The 20,006-nt window shown below is 43.2% G+C and overlaps 1 protein-coding gene across 12 annotated transcripts in view; it reads left to right on the top strand.

Moving 5' to 3' along the window:
• The first annotated feature begins 2,174 nt into the window (after window positions 1-2,174).
• Window positions 2,175-20,006, top strand: part of LOC307120609 (uncharacterized protein) — a 34,546-nt gene continuing 16,714 nt past the window's right edge. For 3 of the 12 annotated variants that reach the window (XM_079807726.1, XM_079807729.1, XM_079807728.1), the window contains exons 1-5: window positions 2,377-2,510; window positions 5,085-5,414; window positions 15,063-15,377; window positions 18,152-18,502; window positions 18,843-18,974. In XM_079807726.1, coding sequence (XP_079663852.1) covers window positions 2,468-2,510; window positions 5,085-5,414; window positions 15,063-15,377; window positions 18,152-18,502; window positions 18,843-18,974 — 1,171 coding nt within the window. In that variant the 5' untranslated portion in view covers window positions 2,377-2,467. Of the gene's footprint in view, window positions 2,511-5,084; window positions 5,415-15,062; window positions 15,378-18,151; window positions 18,503-18,671; window positions 18,975-20,006 lie in introns of those variants that run through there. The other 9 variants (XR_013815822.1, XR_013815823.1, XR_013815824.1 and 6 more) reach the window with 9 other exon arrangements.

Here is a 20,006-nt window from a genome sequence, read left to right as displayed (position 1 = left end):
ATGGATGGATGGGTGGGTTGGTGGGTCGATGGATAGATGGATGAATAGATGGATGGATGGATGGATGGATGGATGGGTGGATAGATGGATGGGTGGGTTGGTGGGTCGATGGATAGATGGATGGATGGGTGGATGAATGGATGGATGGATGGATGGATGGGTGGGTGGGTGGAGGGATGGATGGATGGATGGATAGATGGATGGATGAGAGGATGGGTGGGTGGATGGATGAATGGGTGGACGGGTGGATGGGTAGGTGGGTGGATGGATAGATGGATGAATAGATGGATGGATAGATGGGTGGATGGATGAATGGATGGGTGGGTGCATGAATGGATGGATGGGTGGATAGATGGGTGGATAGATAGATAGATAGATAGATAGATAGATAGATAGATAGATAGATAGATAGATAGATAGATAGATAGATAGATAGATAGATAGATAGATAGATAGATAGATAGATAGATAGATAGATAGATAGATAGATAGATGTTTTTTTTCAGCTGATGAACATTGACAGCCAATCAGAATCCATCCTGCTTTAAAGAGCTTGAGCATTTTAAACTTTCTCAAGCCAACATAATAAAGATGTTTAGTACAACTTTCAACTATTCTTAATGTGGGAAGCACCCTTCATTTATATCATTTAACATTATAGTTTTGTTAAGTATGTAAAAGTAGAAGAATATTAGATTGAATATTTTTCATAAAATGGTAATATGGAGCATAACTCTAGATATTATAAAATGGTTGTGTGTATTTATTCAGCTCTCAGTTTTAGCGTATGAGGAAACCGTACAAAGTTAAAACTGTCCGCCATCTCACAGTGCCAGTTTTACTGGCGCTCAGTTTCTGAGTCAGACTGAAAGCTGCTGCGGTCGGTGTTCTTCAGAAACAGGGTTCCACCTGTCGGGTGGACAGACATCTTGTAGGTGAGAGTGGACATTCAGAGTGTGTTTAGTTTGTGGGTGAAGAGCTTCTTCCTGTCCTGGACCCGCTCAACATCTTTCTCTCTTTTCACTATCATTATCAATCTCACTCTATTTTTTCCCTCTTTTTGAAAGTTGTAAAATCACTATTGTGGAGTTTTTCTTTTGCTATTTGAGCAAATGTGGACACACAAAAAAAAATAATATTTAATGTATTCTCTCATTCACAACTATAAAAGTTAACCAACTATGACGACTTCCGCTCTGAGAAACCCGGAAATGTGAAAAGGGTCTATTGACCATGACGAGGAACTGCATTTAACAGAGAGAGAGAGAGAGAGAGAGAGAGAGAGAGAGAGAGAGAGAGAGAGAGAGAGAGAGAGAGAGAGAGAGAGAGAGAGAGAGAGAGAGAGGAGAGAGAGAGAGAGAGAGAAGCAATAGAAACATGATGAATAGCACCAATAGGGAGAACAAGAACACGAACAACAGCCAGAGGAAAAAAAGAGAGAAAAAAGGAAAAAAGCATGCAAAGATACCTATATAAAAGTAAAGAAAACACAAGTAAAATATCTGTGAATCACCCCTGTTCAAGGGGTTGCAAGGGGTATTGCATCTTCTATGAGACTCGTGTGTATGGCGCCATCTATCGGGAAAATGGAGATAAAATTTTTAGAGAGAGATGTGATCATCCTTTGGACACTACAGAGCGCTGATGTGATTTGTGATACATTTACCATATCCAGCCAATCATATGTGTGATATTGTATATAATTGTATAATGATATATTGTTAAAAAAAAAAAAAAACAATAAAAAAACAACAACAGACAATAGTAATTTATATGGAGCGCATAGAAGGATCAATGTTTAATAAAGAAAGGTAGAAACATTTCCATATGATAACATAAAAATAAAACATTCAGTTGAGTTTCTGAATTGCTATTTGTGAACCAATAGGCTAAACAAAACTAATACAGAGCAACAACATGTCAAACAATACAATAACAATATGGGCGTGCATAAATTCCGAAGAGTGAAAACAAACAGTCAAAGAAATTCTGGCAGAAAATAAATGTTTAAAAACAAAATGTGTGAGGCAGGGTCCTGAAATGTATCATTAGTTTCATTATACAATGTATAAAAGGACAAATAGGCCTACTGGTAGTTCCCCCAAAAATGAAAATTAAGTAATCATTTACTCGCCCAGCTGGCATCAGGGCATATACTTCTATTTTCGGACCACAAAAGGAGATTTTGAAAAAAAAAAAAAAAAAACCTTCAGATTGATTGAGACTTTTCACCATTCATCTCAATGGCTGTGAACAGCGACCAGCATCATTTTTTTAAGACGCAAAAGTTGTCGCAGCGATGTAAACAAATAACGTCATGCGCGTGCACGCGGGGGGCATACGGTCGAATTCTGTCAGGGAGGGGTTCGGAATTCTGTCAGGGAGGGGTTCGAAATTCGGCTCGACATCTGTTCAAAAACAATAATCTAGATCATCTTTATTCATTCAGACTCTACACAGCTCTAACATGCAGAACATGATATTGCTCTTTCTGTGCTTGTTCATGGACGGTGAGTAATGGATTTCTGTTTATCTTTCGGTTTCATTTCAGACACCGCATTACCTACGCAGTCGTTAAAACCACGGGAAATGTCGTAGAAACAGACACATACGTCTAATAATGATTACCAACATTTATAAATAATGTGCTTTTTCCAACATTAGGAAAGAGCACATCCTGACGCTTTTATTCTTTCTCAGTGTGTAAATCTAGGGTTCAGAGTATTTCCCCCACCCCAATTAATTTCACACGTCTGGTACGAATATTGTTTCATTAATACAGTGTATAGGCCTACTTCTTTCATTATGTATGGCAAAAGAATGGAATTGAAATGTGACAATGTTGTGACATATGAGGAGGGGCACATTATAACAATAAGGCATCTTATGTTATCTGGTCTAATAAAAGACCAGTTTTTTTACATAGAAAATATTAGCATTTCTTCGTTTAGAAATTCAAAATAAAATAATTTTAGAGTATGACAATAAACAAACTGCAAAACACAGCTGTAGGCCTACATCATAGGTCAAAACAATGCAGGCAAATAGATGAAGAAACACATTCAAACATTCAGAAAAACACAGAGCTGAACACAACACTCCCCTCCCCTCCCTCTAGCATCCCAAGATAGCACATCAAGCATAACAGGAGACACATAGACCAGCCAGTATGCTGTACATTTTTAACAATACAAATTTCTGAATATTCAGGTTATTCCTCTCAGTCTTTATTCACCTGTGGTTTCTCAATAGAAATTCATAAAATGGAATTATGCCAACTGCATCAGTAACTGTATGGAAAAGCACAGTTGTATTAGCGAGGCACCCAGTGTTAGAACATTCCCCATCTGCGCAACTGGGATTTTTTTTGTCTTCTGTTATTTAGCGACACATTAAATGGGTCATGAACTGCATTGTTGTATTGTTTTATAATGTTTCCTGTGGTGCGCTTATAATGTTAGTATGATTTTTAAATTAAAAAATTGGCTTAATTAAGGCATTTTTCCTACCCTGATTTTAGCCTCAGATTTTTTAACGCTAGGTTTGAAGGGGCATGTCTGCTGTGAGACATCAGTGTTAACGCCCACTGCTGTGATTGGCTGCTGTGAGACATCACTGTTAACGCCCACTGCTGTGATTGGCTGCTGTGAGACTTCAGTGTTAACGCCCACTGCTGTGATTGGCTGAGACATCAGTGTTAACGCCCACTGCTGTGATTGGCTGCTGTGGGACATCAGTGTAAACGCCCACTGCTGTGATTGCATGCTGTGAGACTTCAGTGTTAACGCCCACTGCTGTGATTGGCTGCTGTGAGACTTCAGCGTTAACGCCCACCGCTGTGATTGCATGCTGTGAGACTTCAGTGTTAACGCCCACTGCTGTGATTGGCTGCTGTGAGACTTCAGTGTTAACGCCCACTGCTGTGATTGGCTGAGACATCAGTGTTAACGCCCACTGCTGTGATTGGCTGCTGTGAGACTTCAGTGTTAACGCCCACTGCTGTGATTGCATGCTGTGAGACTTCAGCATTAACGCCCACTGCTGTGATTGGCTGCTGTGAGACATCAGTGTTAACGCCTACTGCTGTGATTTGCTACTGTGAGACTTCAGTCTTAACGCCCACTGCTGTGATTGGCTGCTCTGAGACTTCAGTGTTAACGCCCACTGCTGTGATTGGCTGCTGTGAGACTTCAGCATTAATGCCCACTGCTGTGATTGGCTGCTGTGAGACATCAGTGTTAACGCCTACTGCTGTGATTTGCTACTGTGAGACTTCAGTCTTAACGCCCACTGCTGTGATTGGCTGCTGTGAGACTTCAGTGTTAACGCCCACTGCTGTGATTGGCTGCTGTGAGACTTCAGCATTAACGCCCACTGCTGTGATTGGCTGCTGTGAGACATCAGTGTTAACGCCTACTGCTGTGATTTGCTACTGTGAGACTTCATTCCTAACATTAGGATCCTTTGGAAGGGAATGTTATTTTTAGTCCAGTGATCCTGTATCGCTCTTCTCTCCTCGTCATCTCACTAACACACCAGTGGGCGGGGTCAAAGTTGAAATGATGAAGTAGGTGTTGATCTTCTTCTGCATAGGCGGTCTTTCACCTCATACAATGAGTCATTTGCTGGGCTGGGTTACAATAAAATCTGTTTTTGGACTAACAAGGACATTTTCAGTTCTGAAACATACAGGATATTCTTTTAGAATGATAACCTCTTATATGTAAAAAAAAAATTCACAGTTCATGACCCCTTTAAAATAAGTGTGGTTGTTCCAACATTTACAAATAATGTGGCAAATGTGATTTTGTTAGGTTATATGGCAAATCACATTTTAATCGGACACCTGCTTGAAAGATCACATTCACACGGACATCCAGCATGATCCCTACACAGTTTATCCATAAAAAACACATTTGCTATAATTCCTACTGTATTACTTCTGGAATTTGTTAATTTAAAAGGTCCAACCAATTCTACTATACCCAGTGAAAATGGCTTTTTTTATATGAATTGTATCATTTGAACAAAATTCCTGACAGCAGAAAAAGTTTGATCTGTGAAACTAATGGTTTCTGCTCTAGGTGTGTCTGGTTCAGAGACGAATGAAACGGAGGCCGTGATGGAGGGGGATTCTGTCACTCTACACACTCATCTTACTGAAATACAAAATGATGATAAAATAATGTGGAGGTTTGGACCGAAAGACTCTGTCATATCTCAAATAACGAGAATGGCCGATTTGACCTCATTTTTTGTCACCGATGATTCTGGATTCAGAGGCATATTGCAGGTTGACCACAAGACTGGATCTCTCACCATCAGAAACGCCAGAATCAGACACTCAGGACAATATAAACTAACCATCTCTAGAGAAAACACTACGACAAAGATATTTAATGTTACTGTCTTTGGTGAGTAAGTCTTTCAATGGTCCAGTTTAGATTAAAGCTGCACTATGTAACATTTCTTCAGTCAAATATCCAAAAACCGCTAGGCCAGTGTTATATATTTTGTTCAGTTGAGAATTTACAATATCCCAAATGTTTCCAACTATTTGTAAATCATGAGATAATTGCTATTTTAACCAAGGAACTGGAACGTGTGAGGGAGTCGCCTGTCGATTGCGTCATATCTGCATTACCCTCGGTTTCCGGTTTTATTTTGCAGAAACGTTTCGGTTACTAACGTAACCTCGGTTCCCTAAGAAGAGGGAACGAGTATTGCGTTTTGCTAAAACGCTAGGGGGAATTCCTTTCCTCGAGATATTGAAGCAAATTTTTATCCAAAAATACCATGTACACGCAGTGCAGCTGCACAACTCTCAGCAGGAAGCAGCTGCGTGCTGATTGGCTGTGCCGCTGCAACTGCAGCAACCTATAGCGAGACCGTGGGGTGGGACGGACCAATCAGGTCCTTCCAAATTCCCGCCACAAGGGGCAACAGAATTTGCATAGCCAAGGGTATATAAGACCCACTCTCGCAAGGTTAGTCAGGTTAATCGACTGAAGCGACTCCTGAGCAAGTGAGCAAGCACGGCAAGCAAAACGCAATACTCGTTCCCTCTTCTTAGGTAACCGAGGTTACGTTAGTAACCGAAACGTTCCCTTACGAGAGTACTCTCGTATTGCGTTTTGCTAAAACGCTAGGGGGACCAATGCAAAACGCTGTGCTTGCTTAACGGCTCTAAAGCCGACGACACCAAACCCAGGCCAACCTAGGTGGGCCCGTAATATGATATCAATAATTCAGAATGAGCCAGACCTGAGTCGGGCCCTTAATGAGAATGAACACGATATACGTGTAATAATATAATGTATAGACCAGACATAGTCGGGCCAGGAATAATGAATGGCCAGATAATTCGAGCCGTATAAGGAATGTGCTATGACTTATACAATATTTAACCCACACCGGCCTTTTCGAGCCTTAAGGGGTTAAATCTGTACACAGCAAGAAGCCCAGCCTATAAGGCCAGGACATCTAAATTATAAATCTGATAAAAGTGGACGGGGAGGCCCAGCCTGCCGCCGCACAGATATCATACAGAGAAATGCCAGTAGACCAAGCCCACGAAGAGGTCATGCCTCTAGTACAATGGGCTTTGATGCCTAAAGGGCAGCTGAGATCTTTAGACTCATAAGCCAGCGAGATAGCATCCACTATCCATTGTGACAAGGTCTGCTTTGTAACCGCGTACCCTCGGGTGCAGCCGCCAAAGCACACAAAGAGCTGTTCAGTTGCCTAAGCAGCGGAACGCTCTATGTATATTCTCAGCGCTCTGACAGGACAGAGCAAATTAGCATCTTCTTCATCTAACAACGATGAAAGTGCTGAAGAGAGAATGACCTGTGCTCTGAACGGAGTTGAAAGCACTTAGGTACATATCCATGTCTTGGTTTGAGGACGACTTGAAGTCGTTTGGCCCAAATTCCAGACACGAGGCGCTCACAGAGAGCGCGTGCAGATCACCCACTCGCTTAACTGACACGATCGCCAGCAGAAAAGCGGTCTTTAGTGACATGAGCTTTAAGCTCACCGAATGTAGAGGCTCAATGCAGAGCTCTTCATGGCATCCAGGACCGTGGACAGGTCCCATATAGGGACTGAAGGGGGGCGAGGTGGGTGAAGCCTTCTAGCCCCTTTAAGGAAGCGAACAATGAGATCGTTCTTTCCTAGTGACAGTCCGTTCACTTGAATGTGATACGCTGCTATAGCAGCCACATAAATTCGAGCGTGGAGGGGGAACGAGCCGCGTCCAGAAGCTCTTGTAAAAATGTAAGCACTTCTGACACTTCACAATCATGTGGGGTCAGACTTCGCGCTTTACACAGTCTTTTTCACCATTTGCCTGAATAGAGCCGCCTGGTCACGGGAGCTCTAGCTTCAGTAATAGTATTCAATACATTTTCGGAGAGGTTCTCATGTACCCGTTGATGGGCCAGTGAGAACCAAGGTTGATTTCTCCAAAGCAGGGCTATTAAAACACAGCGCATTTGCTCTCCCTGATCCTCTCTATGACCTGAGGTAACATTGAGATTGGGGGAAAAGCATAAAGAGGAAGGTTGGGCCATTCGTGGGCCAACGCATCCTTGTGCTTGGAGAATTATATTCGGCATTGAGCATAGTCTTTTGAGGCGAAAAGATCCACTTTTGCCTCTCCAAGAACTGCCCCAATTGTCTGAATTGCACCTGGACAGCATGTCCGGACCCAAATTCAGAATGCCTGGCACATGAGTCGCTCTCAGCGAGCTCAGATTGTGCTCTGCCCATATTAGGACTTCTTCCGCCATTGTGTGCAGATCGATAATTTTCAGACCGCCTTGGCGATTTATATAGGCTACCACCGACCTGCTGTCCGTTCGGACCAGGGCATGGTGGTGCTTTATGTACGGAAGGAAAGCTCTTAGCGATAGCGTAACCGCTTTCATCTCTAGACAGTTTATGTAAAGGCTCCTCTCCGAGTCTGACCAGAGACCGGAGACTGGCCTGCCCTCGTGAAGGGCTCCCCAACCTAGGTTGGATGTAACTGTCGAGATAACTTTCCACTTCGTAACAGTGCCCAAATTCACGCCCGTCTGGTAACAGACGAGATTTTTCCAAGGAGCCAGAGCCAACACACAGCTGTGGTCAACCTTAATTTGCAATCGGCCCGAGAGCCATGCGTGAGCTGGAACGCGGCGATTCAGCCAGTGCTGTAAGGGGCGCATGTGCAACAGACCCAGTCTGAGAACTAGCGCTGCCGAGGCCATGAGACCCAGCATCCTCTGAAAGTGTTTGAGAGGAATGCGTGCACCGGACCTGAGGGAAACCGCTCGGTTCTGAACAGAGAGCGCGCGCTGTGACGTCAGTCGCGCACTCATCTGCAGTGAGTCCAATACTGTTCCCAGAAACGAAACTTTCTGTGTGGGAGACAATAAACTCTTTGCCACGTTGATTCTGAGTCCCAAGCATTCTAAATGGTTGAGAAGCCAAGATCTGTGGTTTAACAACTGTATCTCTGACTGAGCTATTCTGAGCCAGTCGTCGAGATAATTGAGAATTCTCATTCCCCGAAGCCTCAGCGGGGTTAGCGCCGCTTCCATGCACTTTGTGCGGGGAGTCAGAGAAAGACCAAAAAGGTAGCACCTTGTATTGGTAAACTTTCCCCTCGAAGGCGAATCTCAAGAATGGCCTGTAATGAGGGGCTATTTGTATGTGGAAAAAGGCATCCTTTAGATCCACAGTGAAAACCCAATCACCCGGGCGAATGTGCGCCAGGATTTGTTTCATTCTCAACATTCTGAACGAGCGCTTCATAAGGGCTTTGTTCAGATGTCTGAAATCTAGAATGGCCTGAGACCACCACCCTTCTTTTGGCACAAGGAAGTAGCGACTTTAAAAGCCTGACTCGCTCTGTGAGGGGTGCACGGTTTCCACCGCTCCCTTTATTTAACAGTTTGATATTTCGGTTCGAAGCACGTGACTCATGTCGCTTCTCATCGCTGTCTCATCCACAGTGCGAAAGCACGGTGGTCTGTGAGCGAACTGTAGCGAGTAACCTTGTTATCGAAGCCAAGGGTTGAATTAATTTGTGGGGCGGGTCACTGAATAACAGGGACCTGTTAGCCCGGATGCATTGTGCTAGTAGCACTGTGAGAGGCGGCGTGCACTGAATGGTGACGCACGCCTTATTGGGTCGCCTTGGAAGTGGCGCTTACCAAGGGGATTGTGTTTGTGTACAGAAGGGCACGTTGCTCACGGGCTCATAAATAGTAAATAGGGAAATAGTGTTCCCAGCCGCCTGAGTGCAGGGGGCCGGAGAACGCAGAATAGCGGCGAACGCTTTGTGTCGCCGGGGAAATGGTGCATGTGTACAGGCGAGCGCGTTTGTTTGCGGGCTCTTCGATTGTAGGAATAATGTTTCCAGCCGCCTGAGTGCAGGGAGCTGGGGAACATAGGGAAGTGCTTGAGTGTAGGGGTACAACTTTGATGTTGGCACCTGCCTACAGATGAACTCGTAACACTGTGTTTAGATAGTGTTACTCTAAAGTGGACGCATTCTTGCGGATTAGTCCACGTGCACGTTAGCGGCAGGGCTAATGGATAGCGCGTGCTCTGCAGGTGCGCGTTTACCTAGCCACTAGAAAAGCTCTGATTCATTGTAAATAATGTGTGGTGGCGTGCACTGTATAATGGGCGCCACTACATTAGAGTATTCGCGGCGTACGCCAGCGAGCGAATTCACAGAGGTAAACGCATAACAGCGTCAATGTGCAACTGAGCATGTTTGGCCACAGGCTAGTTATTGCAATGTTACATCTCCAGTCACCTGAACTAAGGGAACTGGGAGAATATCAGGTTTATTGAGTGATTTTGTGGCACTGAATTAACAGTGCTTATGCAGGAGTGCACACTATGTAGTGGACACATTACCTACAGTGTTGAACCACTCCAGCCGCCTGAATAGGGGAACTGGGAGAAGTGATATTTGAGGGAAAAAAGGCGCAAGCTAGGCAGCCATTTTATGACATCGTTATGCTCTAGACGGAGAGCGCGTGTTATGACGCGCTCTAGTCAGCGAATGCGCGCTGTGCAGAGAGCGCGCACTGCCATATAAGGCTGTTTACCTTTGGCAGCAAGCGCGCGCTGCAGCGAGAACGGCTGTGACGTAAGCGCATTCTCGGTATATCCAGCAGCCTGAGTTCGCATGTCTCTCCTCTAGCATTCTCTGCCCGCGGCATATCAGGGCGGCGGGGCGAGAGAGAAGGAAGAGTGAGGAGAGCTTATGTTGAGTTCACTCGTGTGTAGAAGTGCACATCTTCCATCCGCGTGGCGGCAGTATCACATTCTCTGTCAGCGGCCATTTCAGGGTGGCGGAGTAAGAGAAGAAGCGAGTGAAAAGCCCCGTATGCCCGCGGCGCCATTAGTACGGCGGGAATAATATTCTCTGTCCACGGCCATTTTAGAGCGGCGGAGGAGAGAGAGGGAGGCGCGTGGAGAGCTCCATATGTCCGCGGCGTCATCAGCGCAACGAGGATATAACATTCTCGGTCCTCGGCGCATTTCAGCGCGACGGAATGAGAGGAAGGGAGAGCTCTGTATGTTCGCAGCGGGGATATAACGTTCTCTGTCCACGGCCATTTTAGAGCGGTGGGGATGAGAGAGGAAGGAGTGAAACTCTGTATGTCCGCGGCGTCATCAGTGCGGCGGGGGGTATCACATTCTCTGTCCGCGGCGCATTTCAGCGCGATGGAACGAGAGAAAGGGAGAGCTCCGTATGCCCGCGGCGCCATAGAGCGGCGGGGGGTATCCCATTCTCTGTCCGCGGCGCATTTCAGCGCGACGGAACGAGAGAAGAGGAGCGCTCCGTCTGTCCTCGGCTTTATTTGAAGCGGCGGAGGACCAATGTTCTCTGTTCGCGGCGTAACGCGGCAGGCACGAGAGAAGAGAGGTGGAGAGCTAGAAGCTCTTAGAAGTGGCGTTGGCAGCAACGCACACATCATAAACACACATAAACATAGTATAAAGGATATTTTAACGCCGGATGGCTCAGCTGGAACAGCAGGCGGCTGAAGGTGGAGACCAGGTTGGAATCCGTCGTCCTCAGGGCTGCAGGGAATTCCGCTGGGTGCGTGTCGACGGCAGGCTTCGATCCGGAGCTCAACGATTGCAAGTCGCTGAAGAATAATTAATCTGACTAACCTTGCGAGAGTGGGTCTTATATACCCTTGGCTATGCAAATTCTGTTGCCCCTTGTGGCGGGAATTTGGAAGGACCTGATTGGTCTGTCCCGCCCCACGGTCTCGCTATAGGTTGCTGCAGTTGCAGCGGCACAGCCAATCAGCACGCAGCTGCTTCCTGCTGAGAGTTGTGCAGCTGCACTGCGTGTACATGGTATTTTTGGATAAAAATTTGCTTCAATATCTCGAGGAAAGGAATTCCCCCTAGCGTTTTAGCAAAACGCAATACGAGAGTACTCTCGTAAGGGAACGCTTTGCTCTCACTGCAGTGTGCAACAAGAGTCATAGCAGCCGCAGAGCGAACGCACAGAGTAACGTCATAACATAATTTTCAACACACTCAGATGTATCTGATAAACAGAGCTGCGTTACCTCATACTCTTGAACGGAACAGTGGCGCCTGCGACTGTGGCATAATAAAAGTCCCGCTGCTCCCGAGGCATGTGTTAAAGCAGCACTAGGTAGTTTTTGCTCTCGGGGTCCCCCTACAGTTGGGAAACAGTATTGTCCTCTACTACTGTCGTAAACTGTCATTCTACATCAGGGGATGCATCGCACGTGCATTTATTGACATGACAACCATGATAGCCCTGAACACTGCAGGAGTTCACATGCAGGTGTTCTGCTTGCGTCACGTGTGAAATGTCTTCATCCCAGGTAACGTTACAGTGGCATATGTTTCAGCATGTCATATGAATATAATTTCATGGGTTATATTTTTTTTCAAACGCCAAATGATCGCGATGCTCACGTTTACAAGCCAGCGTCATTATAGTAGCCTAGTCTATTGGTTCCCATTTTACAGAATCTATATGATACTTCAATTCAATGTTTGAGTGGTAGGTAATAACCATATATCGTCAATATTATAATATCAAGCTACCATAGATGAATCTGCAAATTTGAAAAATCGATTTGCATTATAGCTTGAGGCAAGACAAATAAACCAATATCACAGACATGTTAGGTATCCTAAAATATGATTTTGTACGTCTTACGTATTTACTTGCAAGAATGTAGCCCCTCATCCTTCAGCTCACGCCAACGAGCAAACGCTGGCCCAATGTTAATCCTCGTCCTGCCTTTAATCCGATGACTTTCTCGTTTCCTCTTTTTGCTTTCCTCCGACAAAACCTTTGCTTTCTTATTTTTCTGTGCTGCTTCGGCCATGACTATAACATTCGGCAAACAAACGATAGTTGGGTTCGAACGTCCGAATTTAAGGAAGTGGGGGTGGTGTTGGAAGTGACGTATATGCCGTAAAGCGGTCAAATTTTGTAGTTCTTTTTTTTCTCGGGTTACTACCCGAAACCCGAAGTTTAAAAGTACGATTAAAAACGATACAGACCCCGTCAGGCTATGGCAGACGTGTCATTCAACCTTTTGTAAGTCGATGTATCATCACAAGAGTCTTGAAAATATATTATAAAGGTTGAAAAGTTACCTAGTGCTGCTTTAAGTTCATCTTATTAACAATCGCTCCAGTGGCCTTGCTCAGCTCCACAACACACGTTCCTGCTCTGCTTCATACTACAGTTATGTTAATAATCGCATTCATGAACATGATTTCTGCCCGAGTCCTATCCCGATTCTTTTCCACCGGCTGTGTGTGTGAGGTGAAGACCACATGTCCCAAGAGTCTACGCTCAAATGTGGCGTCATCAAACTATGCCTTTGTTTTGAATAGGCGACCTCTAGTGGACGGAAAAGTTACATAGTGCACCTTTAACACTGCCTGTGTTAATAATTAGATCATTGTAGCGACTATGAGTCAGATAAAATAATAACTCAACGGGGAACTGAATTAAAAGGAAAGACTCGAATGACACTATAATTTATTAATAATTCAGAATTAATGTTTACACCTTAACTTAGTCGTCCGCCGATATGTAAGAACTTAAAGGGGTCTCTGTTAAAGGGAAACATGTATATTTAGCTCAAATGAATGAATTGATGAATTCATATAGGGAATTTTGAGAGTCTATTTTACAGCCGAGCAAATGACTCTTCCAGTGTTCATTTGAACGGGCCGTAAATATCAACTCTGCAGCGGATATTAATATCCGAACAATAGTGAAACACTATTTAACAGCCAGGTAACTTAGATCAGCAGTTCAAGACATTAAATTGATAAGCACATAACACAAGAACAGTTATCTTTGAATACAAACGGAACTTTATTGATTACTCTAACACATCAAACTAATATCTAACATAAACACACGCACTCGCACATTCACACGTTGCAGAAAGGAAGAAGGTGAGGAAAGAATAAGTTCTAAGAGAAAGAAATTATGAAATCCTAAGCAATATACACATTTATGACACATGACCTGAAGAAACCATTGATCAGTAATTTAACCTATCGTTTCTTAGGCAGGGTTAATACATTTGATCTAATGCACCAGTTCAGCTCAGAATCAAGAGGCATTACTTGCGTTTATGTCTCGTGTGTCGTCTGACAAGGGGGATTCCCTTCTCCTGGCTGGACAGGGGTTTTCCAGGATCTTTGATTCGCTGAAGGTCTGGTCGACGTCTGGGGAAGCCAATCACGTGGCGTGTTGGCGGCTGGATGAAAGTCTTGTGGGCGTTGTTTGAAGTTGAAGCGCGCGGTTGGAGACTCGTTGTTGAGAAGCTTTTGCAGCGAAACTTAACAGAACCCGAGACATAACGGAAATAAAATAAACTTTAAGTAAAAGAAAGGAAAGTGAGAGAAAGACAGATGGCCTGAATTAAATCGTTGTTTAACCAATTTTCTCTGATGTCGGTCTGTTATGATCGTCAGATCGTCTCCTGGGAGCTCTCCGTTCAGAACTCTACTCGGGTCAAACTGCTAGGACTTAGCTCATCTCTGAACTGCGAACAGGCCGCGAACCAGCTCGAACTGAACTGGAACCGAACTTGAGCTGACTTGAACTCAACTCAACTGAACTTTGAACAGAACTCTTCGTTCGTGTTCTGAGATTAAACTCAAATATTTGCCCATCCCCTGGATGGGTTCTGGCCAATTAGGCTTCAGGGGTGACTGTGTCTCCACCCCTCCCATAAAATTGGGTCATCTATAGTAATTGAGTTTCCTGCTCTTAAGCAGAGAGGAAATTTAGACCTAATTTCTTACTACGTATAAGGACATAATCAATTCTATAAAGATTTCATTCAGCTCATCTGTTGGATTATACCCATACGAACACACCGGTATCAAACACGATGCCTTTTCATCCGCTCATTCAATAGTTACATAATTGCATGAATTGGGAGTTATATACATGCATAATAGTCACGTGTATCAGTTGTAAACACACTTACAAGCTATGTCGAAGGCTATTTGAATGAAAGTCCAATAATCAGTTATTTGATGCACTCCATAAGCTAACAGTTTCTGTGAGCTTGCTTGGAGTTTTAGCTGTCACGTGGAGTTCATTTACCGGTCATTGAAAAAGACAGAGATCTGGTTTGTTTCTTTGTCTTGTGTTAACAACGAGTCCTCTGTCCTCTTTGTCTAAGCTTTGGTCACGAGTCCATAGGAAGTTAGTTATCAACAACTAGTAGCTCCGGGCAGAATCAAGCCCCCATCTCTCTCGTGATCGATGGTCGATTTCCTGGGGTCTGTAGCTGAATTGGGCTTTGTGAAGGGGATGTTAATTTGATCGAATAATTTGGAAGATTCATTAACTATGTCTGCACCCATAATTGCTACATCATTCTATTATTTATAATTAACCATCTCAGACACCAGAAGAGATATCAAAAATGTATTTGCTGTTTAACTAGTGAAACTAGCTCTTTTATTAAAGAGGAAAAATCTGTCCCACTATGATTATTTGTTCATTTCTTCCTCAGGTGCGTCTGGTGCTGATACTGATGAAGTGTCAGTGATGGAGGGAGATTCAGTCACTCTAAACACTGACCTTAAAGCAGACAAACAAGACAGAATTAGATGGTATTTTAATGAGATTCGCATGGCTTTAATCAGTGGAGATCAGAGTAAGATCTGTTCGGATGATCAGTGTAATGAGAGATTCAGAGACAGACTGGAGCTGGATCATCAGACTGGATCTCTGACCATCAGAAAAATCAGGACCTCAGACACTGGGCTTTATGAGGTACAGTTCAACAGCGGCACCATTGTAAAGATCTTCAATGTTACTGCCCGCGGTGAGTAATTTAATTCATGTTTCAAATCAGCTAGGTGTGCATTACACTGTTTGAAAGCACGGCATGGAGCCAAAGAACCACCCGAAGCAAATCGTGCAATGCATACCTATTTATGGATTATTACACATGCACCATGGTCATTCACTAGCACTGACAAATTAAAGCGGTCATTTACAGTGGGGTAAAAAAGTATTTAGTCAGCCACCAATTGTGCAAGTTCTCCCACTTAAAAAGATTCTATTTTGGTTTCATCTGACCATATGACATTCTCCCAATCCTCTTCTGGATCATCCAAATGCTCTCTAGCAAACTTCAGATGGGCCCGGACATGTACTGGCTTAAGCAGGGGGACACGTCGGGCACTGCAGGATTTGAGTCCCTGACGGCGTAGTGTGTTACTGATGGTAGCCTTTGTTACTTTGGTCCCAGCTCTCTGCAGGTCATTCACTAGGTCCCCCCGTGTGGTTCTGGGATTTTTGCTCACCGTTCTTGTGATCATTTTAACCCCAGTATATGGTTTTCCACCATAATTTGCAAATCATTTCTTTAAAAATCAGACAATGTGATTTTCTGGATTTGTTTTTCTCATTCTGTCTCTCATAGTTGAAGTGTACCTATGATGAAAATTACAGGCCTCTCTCATCTTTTTAAGTGGGAGAACTTGCACAATTTTTGGCTGACTAAATACTTTTTTGCCCCACTGTATGTTTGCAACATAAAATTACTGTTATTTTTGGCTATGGGTCATTAGATCCAGCATTCTGCATTCTTTAAATCAGACTCAGAGAAGTAGTTCATTAAAATGACATTTATTTGAATACATTTGAGTGGAGAGAATGATGAGAGAGAGAGAGTGAATTACTGTATCTGTGCAGCATCTCTCTACTGTTCGATTGGATGAAATCCCCACGGCATGCCAGAAATATCAGATCCAACCCCGGATGCCAGATCTTGTCGATAGATATCTGTTGTGTCTGGTGTTCAAAACCAGTGAAACATGTCAACAGCTAGTCTTGTCTGGTGCTATTACCAGTCTACTGGCTTCCGGTAACAGCCGTACGCGAGTATAATTCCAGTGGAAGAGTGACCTCTGACCCGACACATGATGTATTGATGAACACAGAAGGATAAAGCAAAACAAAACACCGGTCACAAAGTTTCAGAAGGCCTTTCTTAACCCCCTGGAACTGCATGGATACCATTCACTCCAATCATAAAGCTTGGAAGAGCCAGGATATTTTTATATAACTGAAAGAAAGTCATATACACCTGGGGTGGCTTGAGGGTGAGTAAATTATAGGGCAATTTGCGTTTTTGGGTGAACTAACCCACACACAGGTTGCAATTGAGAATCCTTTTCTCATTTTTTTTTCTGAAACGTTTTCTTTTTACTTATTTTTCTCTATCAAAAGTCTTTGTTAAAATAGTTATAAACAATTAACCAAAACAACCTGCTACAAAGTGAATCACATTGTAAACTTTGATTTGAGGCATAATAAATGTTTACGTTAAACAAAGATACAAGACTGTCTACCTAACAGCTTTAGTGAGTGAACTACAATCCCATGAAACATTGTGAATAACAATTGGAAAAGAATGTTATTATCTATACACTATATTGCCAGAAGTATTGGGACACCCCTCCAAATGATTGAATTCAGGTGTTCCAATCTCTTCCATGGCCACAGGTGTATAAATCAAGCACTAGGCATGCAGACGCTTCTACAAACATTTGTGAAAGAATGGGTCGCTCTCAGGAACTCCGTGAACTCAAGCGTGGTACTGTGATAGGTTTCCATGTCCAATAAGTCCATTTTATGGTGGATTATGGTGTGGGGTTGTTTGTCAGGGGTTGGGCAGTGAAAGGAACTCTTAATGGTTCAGCAAACCAAGACATTTTGGACAATTTCATGCTCCCAACTTTGTGGGAACAGTTTGGGGATGGCCCCTTCCTGTTCCAACATGACTGCTCACCAGTGCACAAAGCAAGGTCCATAAAGACAAAGATGAGTGAGTGTGGTGTGGAGGAACTTGACTGGCCTGCACAGAGTCTTGACCTCAACCCAATAGAACACTTTTGGGATGAATTAGAGTTGAGACTGTGAGCCAGGCCTTCTCGACCAACATCAGTGCCTGACCTCACAAATGCATTTCTAGAAGAATGGTCAAAAATTCCCATAAACACACTCCTAAACCTTGTGGAAAGCCTATAGCTGCAAAGGATGGGCCAACTCCATTTTAAACCATGTGGATTAAGAATGAGATGTCATTAAAGTTCATGTGCATGTAAAGGCAGGCGTCCCAAAACGTTTGGCAAAAGTGTATATATCACAGGAGAGGGCTGAGTAAAATACTAATTCCCCTATGTAGAAAATAAATAGAATTTTACATCTACATCTATAGTGTTGCACACTATAATGACGCTGTGAGTTTGATTACTTTAAAAACAGTGGCTTTACTTACTTATTGCTAATACAATGTAGCTAGTTCCCAAAAAGTGTTTGTTCTCCTGAATGTGTCTTTTTCTGTGTGTTTGTCTGTTTGCTAATAATCAACATTTAATCCACTTCATTTTACATTCCGTGGCTGTTTAAACAGTGATTTCTTTGACCACAATTCATCTTTTATTTCTTTATTCTGTCACTCATTTTGTTTCTACTGATTTTCAGGAAATTAAAATGCACAATTGTTTGTATATTCACAGTTCTTTGTGGTTGAAAAACAAAACAAAACCAAAAACAAGTTCCTCCATCATCTGTTGGTTTGTGTTTCAGGTGTTTCTGCTGCTGAACGAGATGAAGTGAAGAGAAAGTCAGTGAAGCAGGGAGAATCTGTCACTTTAGATCCTGGTGAAATAAAAAACCCAAATGATTTGATGAAGTGGTATTTTAATAGTACTTTTATTGCTAATATAAATGGAGATCAGAGTCAGATCTGTGCAGATTTTCAGTGTGATGAGAGATTCAGAGACAGACTGAAGGTGAATCAGACTGGATCTTTGACCATCACAAACATCAGAACTGACGACTCTGGACTCTATAAACTTGAGATCACCAGTTTCCGTCGTCGTCATCGTCGCAGCATCGACGTCTTTACTGTCAAGAGCTTCAGCGTGTCTGTCTCTGGTGAGTGTCCTTTGAGCAACTTTAGAATATTTCAATTTTTTTTTTTTAATTGACACAATTGTTACAACAAACACTTCAAACAAACAAGTCTAAGGTTATTAACAAGAAAAATGTGTAAAAATGAAACCTTTTTGAAGTGAACACTATTGTTTCCACTATTGTCTCACAGTGATGTGATGCTGTTTTTACTGCTGTTCCTCCAGAAGGTGCTGCCATATATCAGTGAAATCAATATCATATAACTGATGACCAAAGTAAAAAGCTGTAAATATCAAATAAAAATATTGGTACTGGATGGTTTATCATTTGTTCTCTAGTAATAATGACTGTCTGTCTTTAGCTCTTCCAGGTTCAGATCCTGAAGCAGGAATAAGTGCTGCTGCTGTTGCTGCTGTTGCGGTAGCTGTTGGTGCTCTGCTCGTTGCTGCAGCTGCTGGTTTGATTTACTTTCGCAAGCATCAAGCTAAGAGTGGTGAGTATTACATACAGCTGATTTAACAAGATGGGAATATGAGATTTTTAATGTGGAAAAAGTATCTTTAGAGATGTGAAAATTAAACATATTATTAAGGGCACATCCACACGAAGCCAGAGCTTTCCCTATCCAATCTTTTTTTCCCCCTCGTCTCAAGAAATATCTGCGTACACACAAGAGCACTAAAACTGACTCAAAACCATGTAGTATACATGCCAGACCAGTATATGGCGCTGTAATTCTGCCACAGAGATACACTAAAAACGGAGAAGAAGAGTTGTGGCTAGAAGGGGTACAGCAACGGTCAGAAGTAAGGCAAAACCTTACAAAAAATAGCTGCAGTACATTGGCCCTGTCCCAAATGGCACTCTTCATGTGCACTTTCGGTCTTGTGGACTTACAATGGCCGCTGCGTGCGCATGTCCGTTAAGTCCACGAGACGGTAGGGTGTCCCATTTGTCATTTTAGGTCTCAGAAAGGTGCTTGCGAGCGCCCCCTTTGAGGTCGATATGCGCCCTCGATGTGCACTTCTGCATTACGTTGTGAAAGTGCGGACTCAGAGGAAGACCGTGAGGGTATAGGGTGCCATTTGGGACAGGGCCATTGAAGTAAAACTGCAGTAAAGTTGCAGTATAATGTAGTATAACTGCAGTACAATGAAGTACAATGGTAGATTTGCAGTATAAATTAAGTATAGATGCAATATAAATGCAGTACATTGAAGTAAAACTGCAGTAAATCTGCAATATTGCAGTTTTTTCGTGTCCAAAAAACTGCATTTTCTACATGTAACAACTGCAGTATTACTTAAAAAAACTGCAGTATTTTTTTGTAAGGGAAATCTCACGATAAAATAACAATAAATAAATGTGCTACTTACCAGATTGTGTTTTATTAACGCCTACCCTTACAATAATGCAAATACAGTAATTAAATGACGCACTATTGATGTGCGCATGCCCAGTGGCCGTAGTTGTATCCCTTCTAGTCTTTACCGCGCGGAACGTGGTGTGATGACATCACTGTTTC

Source organism: Gobio gobio, assembly GCF_949357685.1.
Source record: "Gobio gobio genome assembly, chromosome: 24".
Taxonomy (NCBI): Eukaryota; Metazoa; Chordata; class Actinopteri; order Cypriniformes; family Gobionidae; genus Gobio; species Gobio gobio.
This window is presented reverse-complemented; position numbering and strand designations above follow the sequence as displayed.